General features: G+C 40.4%; 1 protein-coding gene across 3 annotated transcripts in view; it reads right to left on the bottom strand.

Annotated features, from left to right (window-relative positions):
• The window catches only part of LOC149216949 (phospholipase D delta-like), a 130,931-nt gene that overhangs the window by 89,512 nt on the left and 20,515 nt on the right, over positions 1-20,904 (bottom strand). For all 3 annotated transcript variants that reach the window (XM_089392865.1, XM_089392864.1, XM_089392863.1), the window contains 3 exons: positions 3,186-3,482; positions 3,011-3,079; positions 2,518-2,665 (listed from right to left, as the gene is read on the bottom strand). In XM_089392865.1, the coding sequence (XP_089248991.1) occupies positions 2,518-2,665; positions 3,011-3,079; positions 3,186-3,482 (514 nt within the window). The remainder of the gene's footprint in view (positions 1-2,517; positions 2,666-3,010; positions 3,080-3,185; positions 3,483-20,904) is intronic.

Here is a 20,904-nt window from a genome sequence, read left to right as displayed (position 1 = left end):
GGTACTTCTTATATCTTGCTTCCTGTTAAGGAAAAGAACTACACTATTGTCTCTCTCTTCATAGATTGTTCCTCATCGACCTCAACAAATTATCTGAGGGATGATCCATGAGCATGAGCACCTAAGTGGTTGATAGCTTCATTGGCAGTCATTTCACATCCAATACGGTTGATCACCATTGGGCCTTGATTGGATGATCCTTGCCACTGTTCACCTTCAAATCATTCATTCACAAGTGGTGGGATGTGGTCATTCCTTAACACCAACTAACCTTATTGGTGGGTACCTTCACTCCTAGCAGATGTCTCCATCATTGGCATTTGACTAGGTGACTTTCTTCTTTGTGTCAACTTCAGCACATTTTGCAGGAGTATACATGATAGATGAGATGGAAGAAGCATCATTTTCTTTAGGCATGCATGGGTAAGACCTCCGTTCAGTCCATCTATCAAGGCACCATATGGCATATAGTACTTTGACTCCATTTTCCCAATGGGCAGGCACTGATTTATATACATATCTTTCTAACGTTTTATTCATATGGCAGTTCATGACTAAAGATGTTGAGATTCTCAGTGTCTCCAGTAATCCACTATCCCCTTGTACTACCATTGTTAAACCCTAGATCTACTTCCCATGAAGTATAGAGGGTTAGAGGCCAGCTTGCATCATCTCGCTGGTGATGAGTGAAGGATTTCAGGCATTGCTATTCTGTCATCATCCCAATCACAAGAATCATCAACCTCATCAATCAACTTACTAACGTCCCCAATATTTCAAATAAAAACAAAAGTTTGTTTACATTCCAAAGAACCAAAATTTTAATATAACTTCATTCTAAACAAATGCTAGTCACGATAAGAGAAGTCTCATTCAAGAATCTTATCAACAGATATTCCAATAAAAGCCAACCTGAGATGTATTTATGCTTCTAAAATGCATCAATGTTACTTGGAGCTTCGATGATCCTTTTGTCTTCTTTCCTCTTGTGCTTTGATGACAAAGCATTCTTGGATAAGAGAGCATGTAATATACCTAATTCCTATTATTATACTTACTCGTTATTATGAATAGTTATTATGGTAGTAACGTCCTTTATGTCTATATTAAAATATATGACAGTGTTCTTAACTGCATATCACTATACCTTTTTAATCTACTTTTATCCTCTGGACTATATAGCTTTGTGCCTTTAACGACGAGTGCCTAAAGCATACATGATTACCGTTAGGTACATCATAATGTAAGTTTTATTTTTACAAGGCTCATTTATCTCCCCCATTTTTAGTAAGTGTTATCCTTTTAATGATCAAATCAGTGTGACTAAATCCGTCCCATTTGAACCAGACTCTGGAGTCAAACCAGGCCAAATGGCCAAAATAGGTTGCTTCGATGCATTGGCAAGTCAAACTCACCACCAACGCGTACTCATGAGGACTTGTCAAGTACTCGCAGTTCATTGACAGGTCAACCTCTTTTACTGGTTGACACATTAGAAAATCTTATCTGTCTCTTTATAAAACCAATAAACTAAAAAAATTCAAAACTTGCTGATTCTTTAATAGTTCTGTGCAAGCCGATCTTTTCCCATGCTTTTCCTGAGCCAAGTTGAACCCTTGACTCTTTTTCCTTGCCGAGTTTTTGCCTAGCTAAGTCTCGTAACACTGTTTCAAATTACAGGTGAACTTGTATCATGCTTCTATTGCATATACGTCTCCACTCTTATAGCACAGCTTTCTTTACTTGAGTGGGCCTAATCTTTAAAAACATGTGTTTCCTCCTAGGAGGTCAGAGGTTCAAATCCAAAGGGGGGTAGAGCATGTACACCTGTGTAGAATTAGCAGTCAAATCACTCATGGAGGGGGAGCCATTGTCCCACAAACAAGGGGGTCTCATGAACCAATTTGGTGTTTGGCTTGGCCGTGACCTTAAAATTAGGTTATTATTATTATTAGAAGCACATTGTGTTCTGCATCATAAAGGAATTTCAAGAATCTGTTAAAACCATTATATTATCAACAGGATAATTATTTTAATGAAATTTTTTGTGAGTGTCTTCTTGGAGGCTGTTTACATCTGTCTCCTCTTCTTCTACTAAAATGCTTCACTTTCCCATATGTAAATTGAATCGGTGTGTTTAGTTAAGATTCAAGATTGACAGATCCCATTACCCCTCCTTGACACCAAGATGACAACCTAAATGTAAAATCTTCCATGGCTTTGGCTTGTTATCTTAGCATGGATAGCAATTTTCAGTATATCTAGACAAGGGGAAGATATTTAATATCAGATCCACTTCTAAGTAGCTTGGTTTAGGCCCCTGAGGTCAATGGTTGAATATCAGACCCTAGATGGCATTCACCCAAGCAGTATGTGCGACAAGCTTTCATTCATATCATCTTTATTTTAATAGAATTTTATTTGCTTGAAAAATGGAAATGGCCCATTATACAAAAACATACAAAAATTACTGATTATAATCCATTTGAGAGTCAAAAAATGACCAATAGCACAAACCTGCATTTTTGTACGAGGGCCAATTGTAAGATGATCCCAGAAAATACTGGTTTTCAATGTAAATAAAGTGCTGTGCAGATCGGATGGCCTTCACATATGCTGTGTGAATGCTTTTATCGATTAGCAAGTTCTTTCGGCAAACAAGGTTCTGTAGCAATGGAAACAAACATCACTACCAACCAAAATAATCCTGGTATTATAAGTCAGCTATATTTTACAGACTGGCAACAAACAAACAAAAAATCAATCTGTAGCAAAGCAAAAAAATATTACTTGCAACACAAATAATACTTTTATCAGAGGTCAGCAATATCTTACGCTGTTACAAACTTGCCACAAATAAAGTTCAATTAAAACATGACAAGATATACGTTTCATTCAGTTCACCGAAATATATATTTTTATGCAAGAAAATACATAGCATGCTTCGTAAATGCTAGAAACATGTTGAAGCTTAAGTAGAAACAACTTGCTGAACTAATTGATGAACTACCTGGTTTTGTGCATCATGAACAGACTTTGGAAAGCCTTTTACTGATCCCGAATCAATAGATCGGAAAACCTAACATGACAGATACAAACAATTACAATAGAATTCATTAGCCTAAGAAAGTTCACTTCACTTGGAAGATGGAGCCACAAATGACATATGTGCTGCCTCATCCAACCTGTACATGCCAATTGTCTTGATCATCTTCCTTTGAAACCCATAGCTTAGGATCACCATCAGGAGGATTTTGTGTAGCACTAGGGCTAAGAATCCATGAAATACGTTCAACTTTGATGAGTGAATCATCAGTATATCTATGAGCAACCTTCCTGAAACGTTTACCAAACCTATGTAATTTTGCTGATTTACGCCAGCGTTGCTCAAAATTTGTGAGTATGTCGTATGCAGCTGGACCTTCTATTTTAGAGTGTAAATCGTGCCATGGCTGCCTTGGCCCATGAGCATCAGCATTTGTCTGTAACCAAAAACCAGCACAGTAATTCAGGGTTATCAAGGAATGTTTATAATAACACCTTCATATTCAACACTTTTAGTTAAAGATCAAACCAAATGGAAGAAAACTTTAACAGTATTTGAGACAGGTGAAATTAAATAACATAAACAAGTTACAATGGTGACCAATCCCAAACTCACGACCAATTAATATCATTACAAAAGAAAAAGGGAATTTCATGTTTGGAATGCCACCATTGTAATAGTGATAACGGTCACAGTTACTGGAAGCTCCAATATATGGTTAAGAGTGTGATCTTATTTTCAGAGAGACCCATAAAAGTCCACAATGCTCCCTGCAACATATCAGAAGGTACAGAGATATCATTCTTCGTAAAATAGGCTACAAAATCTTGTGGAGTTCAAGGATCTGACATATAGCTCATCTCATACATGCTAGACGAGAGATGTGCTGTGATCAAGCATAATGTTGTTTGTTCTCTGGATAACTACTCCACCTGCGACTAGAATTATATAGCCTGCAAACCTCTCATGGAGTTCCATACCACAAGAAGGAAACTGCTCACATGTTACAGCAACCCATCATCGTATAAAACTATGGACATAAGATGTCTATCCTTGGTGACCCAACACCTCTTATCAGGGATGTTACTAATTATGTTGCGGGGTTCCCTCTTGTGATTTTCATCACATTGATTAAGATTTGCTGCCAGTACTCTTGGAGCATAGGACTGACTTGGGGTATTCATCTTCGTGGAGCCCCTTCTTTTCATTGGATTTGATCACTTGATTGAGATCTTTGGTTAGGGCAGTCTCACTTCTCCTTGGTTGGATGGTGATTGTGCTTCCTGCCTGGGGGTCTTCTCATGTGTTTTCCTTGTTGATCACTCCTTGGTTTCACTTTTGATGGATGTGGAGGATGCTATCTCATTATGATGGTTTGGTATATATGCTTATCTTGGATATGGATGATGGTTCTAGGCGCCCAAGGGGTTGTATGATGATGGTTAGGAAACGTATTATAAAGATTGTTGAAGTTTCGTGCTGACTTTTGCATAATGATGTGATACTATTTGATGGCACTAGGAGGGGTGCTCTACATCGCCTTGGTATGTTGTGTATGTGATAGGGCACAAACTTTATGATCGGATGGGTTAGAACTTAGACTTTTAATTGTGTCACTATCTCTTATGATGTTGCTATGGTGGGATGATTCATATTGCTCTCATGGGATTTTCCTAGGTGATTTAACTTTATAATGTCACATTTACTAGGTGTTTCATGATGTTAGTACCCTCATTCATATGTTATTTCCGAAGTTTGAGTTAGAGAGAAGGTATTACATTATGATTTGATGGTGATCTAACATTTCTCTAATGTTATATGGTGATTTTGATTTAATAACCCTTGGTGTTGGCACATTTTAGGTTGGTACTGTTGATGTTTGTAGCTCAGACAAGTTTTTTCGCACAGGATTAAGTGTCTAGACTCTAGATGTGTGGAATTTGTCTAATTACACTTTAACCTTGGCGATTATGTTAATTATTAAAGTAATTTCTTTTTATGAGAAAAGTGACATAATTTAATGAAACCCAAAGGTTACTTGCATTAGTGAATTAGATGAATTTCAACCATTAATCTCAAGTGATGTTGATCTCTAATCTTGACCATCAATCACTTTGGAGATTAGGGTTGTGGATTTGGTCAATAAATCAATCCTATAAAAGGAAGGCTAGCCTAAGGGAGAAGACACATTAGTGAGCACAAGACATAGTGAACAATAGGAGATCTCGGCAAGGGTGGAGAAGGACTTTTCATCCAGAGATCAAGTCACTTTTCTCATAAACAGAAATTACTTTAATGAAACCCAAAGGTTACTTGCATCAGTGAATTAGATAAATTTCAACCATTAATCTCAAGTGGTGTTGATATCTAATCTCTACCATCAATCACCTTGGAGATTAGGGTTGTGGATTTGGTCAATAACTCAATTTCAGATTCTTATAAGAAAGCCTAGCCTAAGGGAGAAGACACATTAGTGAGCACAAGACATAGTGAACAATAGGAGATCTCAGCAATGGTGAAGAAGGACTTTTCTTCCAGAGATCAAGTCCAAGGGAGGAGAGTGCAAGCAGGTAACAGCAAAGAGGAGGAAACCCAGCAAACCAAAAATCTAAGGACAAATTTTCTAGGCAGCAGATCATCCAAGGCAACAAGTATAGCAGCATCTATGCGGCTGCACAGAAGAGAGTCACGTGGACATACAGGGTGGCTGAGATGCAGAGCAGCAACGCCGCCACACAGCGCAACCGTACAGCAGACAACAGCACAGCTGTACATCTTTGCAAACACATAGCAGACAATTGCCCAGAGACTGTATAACAAGTTGCAGAAGGCACATATGTAAATCAGGGTTTTTCCAAGGAAACAGAGAGTCATACAACAGTATAGGTGCCCTGTAAAAAAAATTGTAAATGTTGTAGCTTATATTTTCTTCAATGGGCCATTTTCACAGAAAAGGGAGCCCTTGTATGTTGTGAAATTATTTGAACAAGCAACAGATTTGAAGGGCAATAAATTATATGTGCATATTTGTGGAGATTGATTCAATTTGCTTCTGCTGAAAAAATTTATACACCAGTTAAAATCTCAGTAATACATTTCATTCAGTAAACTAAAAATTAAATTAAAAATCAGCAAGGAAACTACTTGGAAATAATTTGTTGATTTACTAGGGGTTGGAAAGAGCATCTGTAAAGAGGAGGCTGATTTCCTAGTTTGCACAATAGAAAACCAACAGTAAATTCTTGTGAGTGCTAAAAGGAATTATCACACATCAGTTTATTTGTTCAGATCTAGAAATGGTAGTAACTAATCATAGGTTTGAAGATAGGTTGGATAGGGTTTCAAACTTCCTAACCTGGAAGGCAAGAGTTACCTTGCTGCTGAAAGAGAATGATCTTTGGGAGATTGTTGATATTCAGCCACCAACAAATGCAATACAGCTGGAAACCCATGAAAATAAAGCCATTAAAGCTTAATGAGTCATTACGGATTCTATGAAGGATCACTTGATCCCTTACTTGGTGAAGAAGAAGACAACCAAGAGAATGTTCAAGGTTCAAGTGGATTTATTCCAAAGTGAAATGTGAAAAGAAAGATGATCTTAAAGGACAAGTTAAGATCTATCCAGATGTCAAGATCGAACAATATAACCAGCTACCTAATGAAGGCCCATATACAGGATCAGCTTGCAACAATATAACCAGCATGTTGTGAGGTCTCTTAAGAAGGATCTTTGGGCTCAAACAATGTGTGGAGAGGCCTTGAAAAGGACAGCAAAGAAGCAGTTTGTTTGACAAGGGAATATAGTGATTTGAAGCAGGGATTTAGGGCTGCTAGTGTGCCCTAAACAGACTGCTAGATGCACAGATACCAAGGCGAGAGGTTTTGAGAAATCTAGGGGCAGCTAGATTAGGTGATTTCTCTTACTTTGATAACTGCTTGTGATGTTCTTTTACTTAACTGGAGATACTTGTAGTTAGCTCTTCTTTACTTTATTATTATAGTGTTCTTTAATCATCAAACAGTTACCAAACAATGAAGAACAATGAGACAAGAGGACACAAAATGTAGACTGCTAGCCAGGGCCAAAACATCTCCTCTTGAGAGGAAAACCCACAAGAATTCTTCTCTTCTTATTGAATGTTCAGATGACAAATTCCAAGACCTAAGACCCTTAACAAAGACCCCTCCAAGACCAAGTCAACCTCTTCTTCTATAAGCTTTTCTTCCATAAAGTCAACGTCGGTCAAACTTGCTTCAATACCTCAAATTGTGGCCCTTCAGATTTTTGGTCACTTCTGTAAATCTGCAATTTTTGGCCTCCGTAGCAGAAACCCTAGCTCACACGTGTGAATAAATTATGGTGAATTTGGTCTTCTTTCCTCTTCACTCTATGCAATTCTTCCTTCTTAGAATTTCAGGTTGCAAATGTGACCTCTTTTAACCCAAAACTCAGCTTCTAAAGGTGACTGCAATTCGGTTCTTCCTGCAACAGAAATCAGCTCCAATTCCTTCGCACATGTGGGATATTGTATCCCTAAAAACAAACTTTTAGAATCCGATCTCTCTTCCACTTGGTCTCCTCTTCTTTGCTCGACTTTTCTTGCCTTTCTTGTCCTTGTAGGAACTGCTTGGATGTCATTCAATTGAGGCCAAGTGCCTCCTATTTATAGGCTTCTTAAGAGCCCTAATAGGCCAACTTCTCACAGCTAGTAGGCCGACATGTCATCCGCAGGCTGACTTGTCTTGGAGGGTGACTTTGACTCAAATAAATTATCTTGACTAGATACAATATGCCCAAAAGGGTCTTTCACATATTACAATGACTCTTTTGACTACTTGACTTCATGACAAAACCCTAGAAGCACACAATGGATGCTTGACCTAAAACAAATTGACTTTGGGCATGAAACCCATGCTACAGAAATAATAATAATAATAAAGTTTCTTTTTCTCTTTACATCAAATACATAAAATCATGATTACATTAGACATTATGAAGACCAAACCTAGTTACACATTTCAACACTCCCTCTTAACTAGGGAGGTATTCATAATATACAGTATATACATGGTACTTGGACATTCTCATACTGAAGAATTCTTATAAGAAGAGTCAGATTGGCAAGCCATCTCAGAAGCTATCATATCAGCTGATATCAATGCATCTCATCATATCAACCAGCAGTGTCATATAGCAAGGCCTCGACTAACAGTGCTATCTCTCCACAAGAATAGAGCACAATGTTGGGGAGAATGATTTATAGACACCATCATCATTGTCTCTCAAGGCACATACCCCATCTGGATGTTCTCGAGGTATGTCCTTTTAGAACGATTCCCATCTTGGATTAACACATCCTCGTGGAATTTCCTCTTCAACTACTCTTACTTATTGGATGTCCTACCTCATCCTCAAAGAGTATTGGAATCAATCTCAGATGCTTACCCAATCCTCCATTCGTTCTTCATAACATGAAAACAAGAATGATGTGTCTATCTCTCCCTCTCAACTAGGGAGGATCTACTCATTCCTATAAAAGGAATATATCCAAGCTCCCTCTTAACAAGGGGCTTGTTACCAACATCAACTCTCTTCGGTGGAGATCATGGTGCTATCAGTTGCTTGTAGGGCTCCTCCTCTCATCCTCATGTCATGAACTTCAACTTCTTCATCATGGAGCCTTCTTCTTGTAGGGCATCGGCCATCTTCTTCATCACTTCCCTTCAATGAAACAATGTGTTGAACCAATAGTAATGTCATCCTTCTCTTCATCGGAAAGTGATCTTCTAGTCAACATTCGGCTATCCTTCATACAACTACCTCTTCCAAGTCATGTTTCTTTCTGGATCTTCCATCCAATCTCATGAATACTAGTTGTAGGTGACTTCTACAACCTTCTTCCAGCAGCACTGTTTCAACCCAAACAGATGTTTTCAAAAATCAAAATGAACATCAAATCAAAGTTACATTTTTATGATGGCCTTTCATCATGACATTTGCGCCTTGCATTAACATCCTTTTGCATATTGTATGAATCCATCTCCTTAATTCAATCCCTCCCTTATGAAATCCACACAGATCTAGATCTCACCTGTGTTCTTAATGATCACGGGACTTTCGCGTCTGACTGTATTGGCTGGAAGACTGTCCTATTCTATTGAGTAGGGGGGCAGGCAAGCATACCTCCCTCCCATCGTTAGGGTCTTCATATCTTTCTCCACGGAGATGTCATAGCTAACCCTTCTAGTTATCAAATGTTGATCACTTATCTTATCTTATGTGACAGTAGATACATCTTCTCACGAACTCTTCTTTCACCTTTTTTCACATATTGCTTCCTCGGGATCGTCTATACATAGTTCCTTTATTATAGGAACCATAGTTGCTAACCACCTCATATTCTCCATGAGGTTATATTATGTTGATTTCATCTTGTCAATATGTAGATGAGTTCAAGGCACATTGTCCACATGCCTTATTGCATCATTATAATGGAAGAGTTCCCTTTTCTTTCATCATGCTCATTAGACGCAGCATTATGTCCATTCAATCTACAACCAGATGATGACATGACTTTATCTATCTAATATCAAGTATATACATACCTCTTCCTTCATTTGATCATCTAGACTTCTTTTGGCAACTCCCTTTCCATGCTTGAAGATGGGAGCACTCTAATCAACTTGACATGTTGCATATCTTTGTCACCCTACCTTCATCCTTCTAACTAGTGGATCCCACACAAGGTGGAATGTAGACTATCAAAGAGATGCTTCTTATAAATAGAGGTGAACCTTCTAATGAAGATTCCAATGGAGGATCTTGATGATCCTCATTCTATAAATGCTTCTTCCTAATGATGACGATGTATGATGATCTCTTTGTTGAGGAAAGTGTAACTAGGTTCTTTCATCATGACATTGTAATTATGATTTTTGTAAAACAAGAAAATGAATTTATTATTATTCCTTGTTGCATGGGTTTCTTGAGCAAGAGGTTTATTTATAGATGGCTCCTATTGATAGACTTAGGATGTCAAAGAGTCAATGCCATGCTCTTCTTGAGCCTATATTTAATGTATACAAGTCTATATAAAGGTCTAGAACAACCCTCCAAGACAAGCACAATCCTCTTGAAGAAGGCAACGAGCAAAACGATAAAGAGAGCAGTCATGTCGGCCTCAAATTGAATTAAATAAACTAAAGAAAGTCATGTCGGCTCAATAAAAGGACACAACACTTCACATTGTCACGCCGGCTCAAATATAGAGACATAACTACTATATATACGCAGTTAGGGTCACCATAGAAAAGCAAGATTTTGGATTCTTCTCTAAACTTCGGATGGGTGCAGGAGGTACAGGAATCTTGAATCAAGGCAGCAGAACACTGTCTCGAATCTCTGAAACTTCGGGTAAGTACAAAACCTCAAATCCTCTCGAATGCGTACAGGAATCGGAACCTCACATTACAGGAGGACACATCTCGAATAGCCCTGCTATTTCGGGTATAATTTCACTAAGCAGATTACAGTCTTCTCCTCCTTGATGGTGACAGTGTGGGGTGCAAGGAAAGACCACAATCACAATCTCATTATAGATGTAATGACATAGACCTTAGTGTTGATCACTGTCTCGGTATGTTTGTTATGAAGAAGATGAAGATGATACACTGATCACTGTCTCGACATATTAGTAATCCCACAATAATGCTCTCTCAACATAATGTACACAGTTATGACCTTGGCATAATGATCTTAGTGAAGACAAGGGCATGATTTAGACCTCAGTGCATCGATGAAGACATGGTGATAATAACATAGAAGAATGCAGAATGATCTAGTTGAAGGAATGGCAATGGTGCAACAATAATGACCTCAGTGATGTTGTAAGTGATGACCTCAATGGTGCAGCAATGATGATGATCTCAGCAGTGACAAAGAAGAGGATTGGTCTCTTGGTCTTGGAGTGGCATAGCATGTCAAGGGTCACAGTCTTGGTATTTGTCAATTGGAATCTCTATAAGAAGAATTTTGTGTGGGTTTTCCTCTCTAAGAGGGAGAGGTTTTGGCCCTAGCAGAAAGCCAAACATCTTGTGTTCTTGTCTCTTTTTTTTTGGTAGCTATTTGATGAACTAACGAAGACACACTCTAATAATAACAAGTGAAGCCTATGTTAAGAAGAAAAGTTAAAACACCTCATAAATAGTTATCAAGTTCAAAGAATCCTATTATATCTAATTGCCCAAGATTCTTCAACATGGTATCAGAGCTAAGGTGATGAAGTCAAAGGAAGGGCAGCAAAGAGACATTCTAGGAGCAAGCTTTAAAAAGAACATCAAAGCAAGTTGAAGGGTTTTGTCAAGATTGAAGGATCAAAGAAGCAGTCTACAACATCAAGAACCTTTTCTCCAAAGTCATCATCAAAAGGCCTCCAAGACTCCTATCAAGATATCTACAAAGCAATGTAACTCAAAGGACCTGTTGTCGCTTTTTCTGGCACCCGTAGCACAAGTTCTTCGGGAGACATAGAAAGCTTCCTAGAGACAACCTCTGGGTTCATTGTAGACCAGTGCCTAAGACATCTTAAAGAGAGGAGTGCATGGAAGATTATCAATGGGGGCTTTCTGTTGCACTCCAATTGTCACGAAGTTAAAAGGATAATAAAGGGGGCTTGGTTCAATAGGCCTTCATTAAGGTAAACTCAAGCCAATACATGGATCCAAATGTTCAGGGGGTAAATCGGGCCAACCTCAAAGAGAAATGTCTGGTTCTGGTGGCCAACACACAACAACGAACAGCTTAATATTGACGTTGTAGTAAAGTGAAGAGGATAAAAGGAAGGAGGGAATTTGGTGCGTAAGGATGATTGTAATGCAGAATCCTAAGCCATGATGCTCCAGTAGAAATATGGAAGAGGGAGGAGATGAAAGAGCGGAAAGAGTGGAGCGCAAATTAAGGTTTCATGCCATGTACCTCATGGGTACCTTTATCACCAAACAGCATGAGTAAATTTGTGCTCAGATAGGTACTGTGGGTGAATCGAATAATGCAAGTAACTTTGTTTTATACACAGGTACTGCAGGTTATAGACTAACATAAGTAAATCCGTCTTATACACGGGTATTGTTCGCTATTTAGCAGCCTAGATAAATCCATGAATCAGAGAGAAACCGACAGCGTTATCACACTATTTCAGAGAAAGAAACACATTTATGAAATGAGATTTACAAAGGGGAAAACATATTGCGCATTGCCATGATTGGAATCACCAAAGAGTTTCATTAATCTTCGAAATGAGTCTCATTCACCAATCCAATTACATTCAGCAATCTATAGCTCAAGTCCCTCATGACCAAGCTTCATAGAATGAAAGTGGAACCACATAATTTGGACCACTGGGGGTACAGAATTTCGAACCCCCATATTAAGTGTTTCTCCCCCTTATTTATACAGGGAAGGAGGACTTTGAATCCACATTTACAAAATATCTCAGCCAAGGGCCAACTATCAGATTGACTAGTTGTCTAGGCCTACAACAACTCTGTTGCACAAACTGATTTCCTCGGATTTGATTCCGTTCTTGGAAATATAGAAATTACGAAATAAAAGAAATTATAGAAAAATAGAAAAGAGGAAACTGAATGATGATGGAGGAAAATATCGTCCTCCGGTTCCTGTGAAGGCCCCTGATCAGGCCACATCTCTACCACAGTGTGTCCCTCCTGCTGCTTGGCCGGTTTCTATAGCTTTCGCCTTAACTGCCTTAATCGCTCATTCTCCAGAGTAGGAAGTGGATCGAATGAGTTGCTTGTTACAGAGTAGAAGTGGTGAATGTCCTGGCAATCCTTCGTTGTGTATCTGAGTGGAGCCCCATGCCGAGCCATTAAGTCTTCCTGGGTCCCATACCTCCCTTTACTCTCCGAAGACGTGCAGCGAAGCAATCAGATTCATTCTTGAGGGGATTGTTGTCCTGAGTTTCTTGTTGTAGAGGCTTCCACAGGATTAGCCCATATCGCTCTCCAACTGCTCCATACCTCTATTCAAAGTCTCAGCTGCTGACCCATCCAACTTTAAAGCATTGTACCACGCTATCGGGGTGTCGTTGTATCGGGACTTTTATTCTAGAGGACATTACAAACAGCGAGTCCCAATGCTCCTTAGACCCCTTTGGTTTAGCTCCTTTCAGTAAATTGCTCTTAAGCATAGAACATGCCATAATTTAATAGTGTCCCTCCTACTGCTTGGTTAGTTTCTGTCGCTTTCACCTTAACTGCCTAAATCGCTCGTTCTCTAGAGCAGGGAGTGGATCGACTATGAGTTACCTGTTAGTAGAAGTGGAGAATGTCCTGACAGTCCTTCACTGTGTATCTGAGTGGAACCCCATGCCGAGACATTAAGTCTTCCTGAGTCCCATACCTCCCTTTACTCTCCGAAGGCGTGCAGCGAAGCAATCGAATTCATTCCTGAGGCGATTGTTGTCCTGGGGTTCTTGTTGCAGAGGCTTCCACAGGATTAGCCCACATCACTCTCCAACTACTCCATACCTCTATTCAAAGTCTCACATGCCGACCCATCCAACTTTAAAGAACTGTACCACGCTATCGGGGTGTCACTGTGTTGAGACTTTTATTCTAGAGGACGTTACAAACAGCGAGTCCTGATGCTCCTTACACCCCTTTGCTTTAGCTCCTTTCAGTATTTCTTCATCATAGGACCGCAAGCTGTGACCTGGGGCTCAGTCTTTATATCGAAGCTCCCTAGTCGACGAATCGCAATCGAGGTTTCCAGTCGAGACTTTTACATTGGAGCCGCAACATGTTTGCGACCTCCGATTGCGATAGCCCTTTAACGCTCGGCCCTTGGTTCCTTGACCCTTTATGTGATCATGGGCCAACCCCCTTATCGGAGCCCCTTTATTGGAGGTTCGCAATCGGCGATTCTTTTTTTATGCACAACACAACTGTCGATCGTCGATCACCCTTCGTGCTTAGCCCCAGGTTATTTTAGCTTTTTATGTGACTGTGGGCAGGCCCTATATCGAAGCCCCTTTATCACACTTTCCTGTGTATGCCCTGCGTCACAAAGTGCCGATAAGCCACAACCTCCAATTTGCGATTGCCGATGTGACGTCATCATTGCCACATGCACTTCCTGAGTGGTGACACGTGTCACCCGGATATGCCCTCTTCGGACCCTTGAAAATGCCAGATCTGCATGCCACGTGTCCTCCATATTGCCACGTCATGGTGACGTCAGCGCCATCGTGTCTTTATCGACTCCAATAGTGCTCTGTCGCGTGGCCCCCTAGAGGAGAGAGAAAGGGTCTGCCTGCCCTTGGTTTTTCGCTGCAAAGCTTTGTTAAATTGTTTTCTGCCCTCCCCGCGTTTTAACACCATCAACATATTCCTCCTGCAACTTCTTAAGAGTGGTCTGTTGGACCCGCCGATCGCCTAGATGCCTAGACCCGTCGATCTGCGATTTGCGATATGTTCCCGGACTTCCGATCTGTGATTCTTTCCTTCTTTCAAAGGTGACAAAAACCCTCATCTTTAACAGGCCATATCTTCTGATCCCGGGGTCCATTTGAGGAGTTCCATATATCGTTAGAGAGCTTATTCCGAGCCCTATCCAATGAAGAGGGTCCGATTTAGCTTTGTGAGCTTCTATGGCTTGGAAGATGGTTGCAAACTTTACTGCTCTTTTGCACTTTGGGCAACAGAAAACACATTTTGTAGTGCGTGACAACATTGGCTCCAACTGCGAACAGTGCTTTGCTGGCAAGGTACTAAGAACCTGCAGACTAGTAGCCTTCACCATTGGGCATGGAGTTAAAAATATAATGAACTTGTACAACAACCATAAAATCTCCATGAAACTTTATTTGCAGGGAGTCCTTTCCTCATCAAACTGAAATGCAGAAAAATAAATTCTACCAACTGGAAAGTGAATGCTTAGATAGTGAGCTTATTTATATACAACTCCTATCTGCGTACAAGGCTCAATTCACCTAAGCGAGTTCAACCCTCCAATGGAGCCATGCCAGCGTTTGGGTGCTGGACCTAATGCCTCCCTATTGCTGAAAATTAAAAATTAAAATAAGCATGCACCATGAAAAATCTGCAATTAAAAAGCTTCATGCATACTCCAGAAACAACCTTTGATGCGAACCGAAGAAAGTTGTCATGTAGTCAGCTTCAGGGTCATAGAGCTGACAAGAAAAATTTGCAACTACCTTATTTTCATGAAAAGTTTGCTGACCATTATCTTCTTGGTCAAGGCAGTGACAAATATTGTTCAACTCCTCAGCTTTAGATTCTTCTAGAAAATTTTGTTGCTGATCATTTTCTAGTAGCTACCCATTTGTCAAAGGGTCAACCCTCTTGTAAATATGCAATAGATTCTTCATTGTTTGAACTGTAAGAGTCATAGATTGGAGAATTTGCTGAGAATTCTTGGCAGGAATCTTTCAGCAACCGGCAATCGCAAACTCTGCTTGGTCCTTCTACTTTGGGCTCTTCTTGAAAAATTTGTTGTTGGGAGCCTTCTCCCCACTTGCTTGTAAGTGGATCCCATTTACAATTTGTAACCACCTCATCCTCCTCTGAATCATATGAATCATAAATCGGAGGAGGTAGATATTCAGACAGTGGAGTCACCAGGATGTTTGCCATAAGATTGAAACAGTGGAGTCGCCAAAGTGACGGATCTTCAACCCACACTTCCCTTGCTCATCTGACAGAGGGAATGTAAAGATTTGTCGTACCCAGGGAAAAATATTCTAATCTGTTCCCCGGCAACGTCGCTAGAAAGATGTTGTCGTTTTTTCTAGCACAAGTGCTTCGGGAGACATAGAAAGCTTCCTAGAGACAGCCTCTAGGTTGATTGTAGACCAGTGCCTAAGACACAGTGTTCCACGGGGACTCGCCCCCCCCAAGGGGTCTAGTTTCCTCGCTCCCCCGCGCTCCGGGGACTTGGGGACGAGTAGGGGACGTTTCCCCACGCTCCCAAAATGGAGGAAACTCAGGGGGACGTGCCAGGGAAACATTTCCCTTCCCTGAGGGGACGTTTCCCCACGCTCGGCCTTGCTTATAGTTTATGATTTAATAGAACTAAAGTGGTACAAAACTACTCATGTTCTGTATGGGGATAATGTCTTGTGTTGTCTTTTGGTTTCAACAAGCGTTATTTTAGAGGGTCAGTATCATGGAAATTTGCTGGACCATATAGCACGTACATGAATTTTCCCTTTTAAAACTTCTCCTTTTTTTCTCAAGTGATGGCTGGATTACAGTGGGGAGATAACTGGAGTGACAGGCAAAGAATATGAGACATTCAGTTTGTGTTTTTAATTTGCATGACATTTGACATACAAACTATGGAAGCAGCACCTATGTCATGTGGGAAATAATTGGGTGGACTATAGACTAACATGCGTTTACTGCAAGCATGACAAAATACTATGGGCAGCAAGAAATCTCAGGAACTGTCGTTATATATGAATTTATACAGTTACAAAATTTACACAGAGCACAGTTGCTCAGCTTGAATTCTCAAGTCTGAAAATTATTTTCACCCCTGAAATACACTGCTAGTTTAAAGTTTGAACTGCATGGCATTGCTCTAATAAGGTAGACAAATTATCCATGCCATCGTTGGTCACCCAAGTTGATTCGCAAATGGTCATCCTGCAGTCAATGTCATTTGATAGTAAACTGTCAAAAACTCTTTCATGTGATCTTCTCATCTCTCCTGGAACTAAAACTCTTCTTTCAGCATATGGTGTACTGTCTATATTATATATAATATAACAAACTTTCTAGCTGTTGGACCCAATACAACTGGACAACCCATTGTAGTTGCCCCTTCTACTGCCAATGCAGTGTCCCTGATCTATTCATTTATCTTTTCACAGAATTCGGTGGCTACCTTATCAAGCTGAAGCTCTCCCTCTGTCTGACCAAAATCTAAATTAGAATTTGACCAAGCTGAATTAGAATTTTAGATTTATTATTTTATATGATATTATAAATTTGGATAATGTCAAATGATATTCATATCAATGATCATGCTTTGCAGCTTTTCAATTCAAACCAAATTGTCATAGTGGACTCAATTAATAAATTATATTTTATATTTATAAATTTTTAAGACCCTGACGCTCCCCCACGTTTCCTAAAAAATAGTAGGGAGCTTTTGCATAGGCCGCTCCCGCGCCCCCTCGCTCCCTCGCCTCCTCGTCCCAGAACCTTGGTGGAACATTGCTAAGACATCTTAAAGAGAGGAGTGCATGGAAGATTATCAATGGGGGCTTTCTATTGCACTCCAATTGTCACGTAGTTAACGGGTTTGTTTCAATAGGCCTTCATTAAGGTAAACTCAAGCCAATACATGGATCCAAATGTTCAAGGGGTAAATCGGGCCAACCTCAAAGAGAAATGTTTGGTTCTGGTGGCCGACACACAACAACGAGCATCTTAATATTGACGTTGTAGTAAAGTGAAGAGCAGAAAAGGAAGGAGGCAATTCGGTGCACAGGGCTGGTTGCAATGCAGAATCCTAAGCCACGATGTTCCAGCAGAAATATGGAATAGGGAGGAGATGAAAGAGCGGAAAGAGTGGAGCACAAATTAAGGTTTCATGCCATATACCTCATGGGTACCTTTATCACCAAACAACATGAGTAAATCTGTGCCCATACAGGTACTGCAAGTTAATCGAATAACGGAAGTAAGTCTGTTTTATACACAGGTACTGCAAGTTATAGACTAACAGAAGTAAACCTGTCTTATACACAGGTATTGTTCGCTATTTAGCAGCCTAGATAAATCCATGAATCAGAGAGAAACCGATAGCTTCATCACACTATTTCAAAGAAAGAAAAACATATATGAAATGAGATTTACATAGGGGAAAATATATTTCGCATTGCCATGATTGGAATCACCAAAGAGTTTCATTAATCTTCGAAATGAGTCCCATTCACCAATCCATTTACATTCCAATATCTATAGCTCAAGTCCCTCATGAACAAGCTTCATAGAACCAAAATGGAACCACAAATTTTGGACGACTGCAGGTGCAGAATTACGAACCCCCATATTAAGTGTTTCTCCCCCTTATTTATACAGGGAAGGGAGGCTTTGAATCCACATTTACAAAATACATCAACCAAGGGCCAGCTGTCAAATTGACTCACTGTCTAAGCCTACGATAGCTCTACTGCAGAAAATGATTTCCACGGATTTGATTATGTTCTTGGAAATATAGAAATTACAAAATAAAAGAAATTATAGAAAAATAGAAAAGAGGAAACTAAATGATGATGGAGGAAAATATCATCCTGCGGTTCCTGTGAAGGCCCCTGATTTGGCCACATCTCTACCACAATGTGTCCCTCCTGCTGCTTGGCCGGTTTCTATCGCTTTCCCCTTAACTGCCTGATTCGCTCGTTCTCCAGAGCAGGGAGTGGATCGACTGTGAGTTGCCTGTTACAGAGTAAGAGTGGAGAATGTCCTAGCAGTCCATCATTGTGTAGCTGAGCGGAGCCCCATGCTGAGCCATTAAGTCTTCCTGAGTCCCATTCCTCCCTTTACTCTCCAAAGACGTGCAATGAAGCAATCGAATTCACTCCTGAGGTGATTGTTGTCCTGGGTTTCTTGTTGTAGAGGCTTCCACAGGATTATCCCATATCGCTCTCCAATTGCTCCATACCTCTATTCAAAGTCTCAACTGTCGACCCATCCAACTTTAAAGCATTGTACCACACTATCAGGGCATCGCTGTATCGGGACTTTTCTTTTAGATGACGTTACAAACAGCGAGTCCTGATGCTCCTTAGACCCCTTTGGTTTAGCCCCTTCCAGTATTTCTTCATCATAGGACCGCGCGCTGTGACCTGGAGCTCAGCCTTTATATCGGAGCTCCCTAGTCGGTGGATCGCAATCGGGGTTTCCAATCGATACTTTTACATTGGAGCCGCAACATGTTTGCGACCTCCGATTGCGATAGCCCTTTAGCACTCGGCCCTTTATGCGATCACAGGTCAGCCCCCTTATCGAAGCCCCTTTATCGAAGGTTCATAATCGGCGACTCTTTTTTTATGCACAACACAATTGTCGATCGTCGATCACCGATCACCCTCCGTGCTTAGCCCCTAGTTCTTTTAGCTTTTTATGTGACTGTGGGCCAGGACCTGTATTAGAGCCCCTTTATCGCACTTTCTCATGTGTGCACTGCGTCACAAAGTATTGATAAGCCTCAACCTCCAATTTGCGATTGTCGATGTGAAGTTATCACTGCCACGTGGCACTTCCCGAGTGATGACACATTTCACCCAGATATGCCCTCTTTAGACCCTTGAAAATGCAAAATCTGTGTGCCACGTGTTCTCTGTAATGCCACATCATTGTGACGTCAGCGCCACCATGTCTTTATCGGCTCCAATAGTGCTCTGCCATGTGGCCCCCTAGAGGAGAGGGAAAGGGTCCGCCTACCCTTGGTTTTTTGCTACAAACCTTTGTTAAATTGTTTTCGGCCCTCCCGGCGTTTTAACATCATCGGCGTATTCCTCCCGCAACTTCTTAAGAGTGATCTGTTGGACCCACTAATCTGCGATTTGTGATATGTTCCCAGACCTCCGATGTGCGATTCTTTCCTTCTTTCAAAGGTGACAAAATCCCTCATCTTTAACAGGCCATATCTTCTGATTTCGGGGTCCATTTGAGGAGTTACATATACCGTTAGAGAGCTTATTCCAGGCCCTATCCAATGAAGAGGGTCTGATTTAGCTTTGTGAGCTTCTGTGGCTTGGAAGATGGCTGCAAACTTTTCTGCCCTTTTGCACTTTGGGCGACTGAAAACACATTTTGCAGTGAGTGACAACAAGACCTCAAAATAAAGATCTCATCGTCTTGGAAAGGATTGAAGCAGTCTTGATCCACTCTACAAAAGAAGGCAGAGCATATTAAAGGCGAGAAGGCATTGTCATCTTCAAGGTTATAATCATGCAAGGATCATCTCCTTTTCCAAGAAGAAGATCATCCGAGAATGCAACAAATCATCCTCATCAAAAGGAGCAACCTTTTCTATTGAGGAAAGGCTCTCTCATTTGCAAGAAGGTCATCCAAGAAGAAGCCCTCATATATCTTCTTCAACCATCATCAAAGCAATCAAGGTGAAGATTTCGTCTTCACATGACAAGTAAGTATCTTTTCATTATATAATTAAGTTTGGTTAAATGACTTCATGATTACAAGGACATATATAAATTGGATGGTCATCAAGATTCCTTGCATGAAGAAGGAGGATAGACATAGTCCTCTAAGTAGTTGAAGTCATCAAAAGGTGTTAAATTATGGTATGTTCTATGCTTAAGAGCAATTTATTTCAATTCTTCTTATTAGCCCAATGTCAATTTCCAGTATAGCAATCACATTAACATGATAGTAAAATGCTGATAGAACATAAATGAAAACAACAGAAGACAAGCAGGGACAAGAGACACAAGATGTGGCACTAGCCAGTGACAAACCCCAATGCGGGGAAACCCTTTGATCAATTCTTCTATATTCTTCAATAATTCAGCAGAGAGAGAGATATTACAATATCACAAATCTGTGATTTACAACAGCAGTAATGAAACCCTTGAACAGCAATAGCAAGGGTGATCAATCAACTCCCAAAATGTCCTCAAGACAACCTAGGAGAACTTGGTCTCCAACAATAGTAATAGCAGCCCAAAACAGTCAATATAAGATGGTCAAAACAGCAGTCAATGCTACAACATACTACAGCCAGCCCTAACCAGTCAACGCAGTCACAAATATGCCTTCCAACAAGTCAACACAGACTTGTC

Source organism: Pinus tabuliformis, chromosome 1_1, assembly GCF_031772625.1.
Source record: "Pinus tabuliformis cultivar Carrire ecotype Pingquan chromosome 1_1, CPIR1, whole genome shotgun sequence".
In the NCBI taxonomy this organism is placed as follows: domain Eukaryota; kingdom Viridiplantae; phylum Streptophyta; class Pinopsida; order Pinales; family Pinaceae; genus Pinus; species Pinus tabuliformis.
Note: the sequence above shows the minus strand (reverse complement) of the source record. Positions and strands in the feature narration are given on the sequence as shown.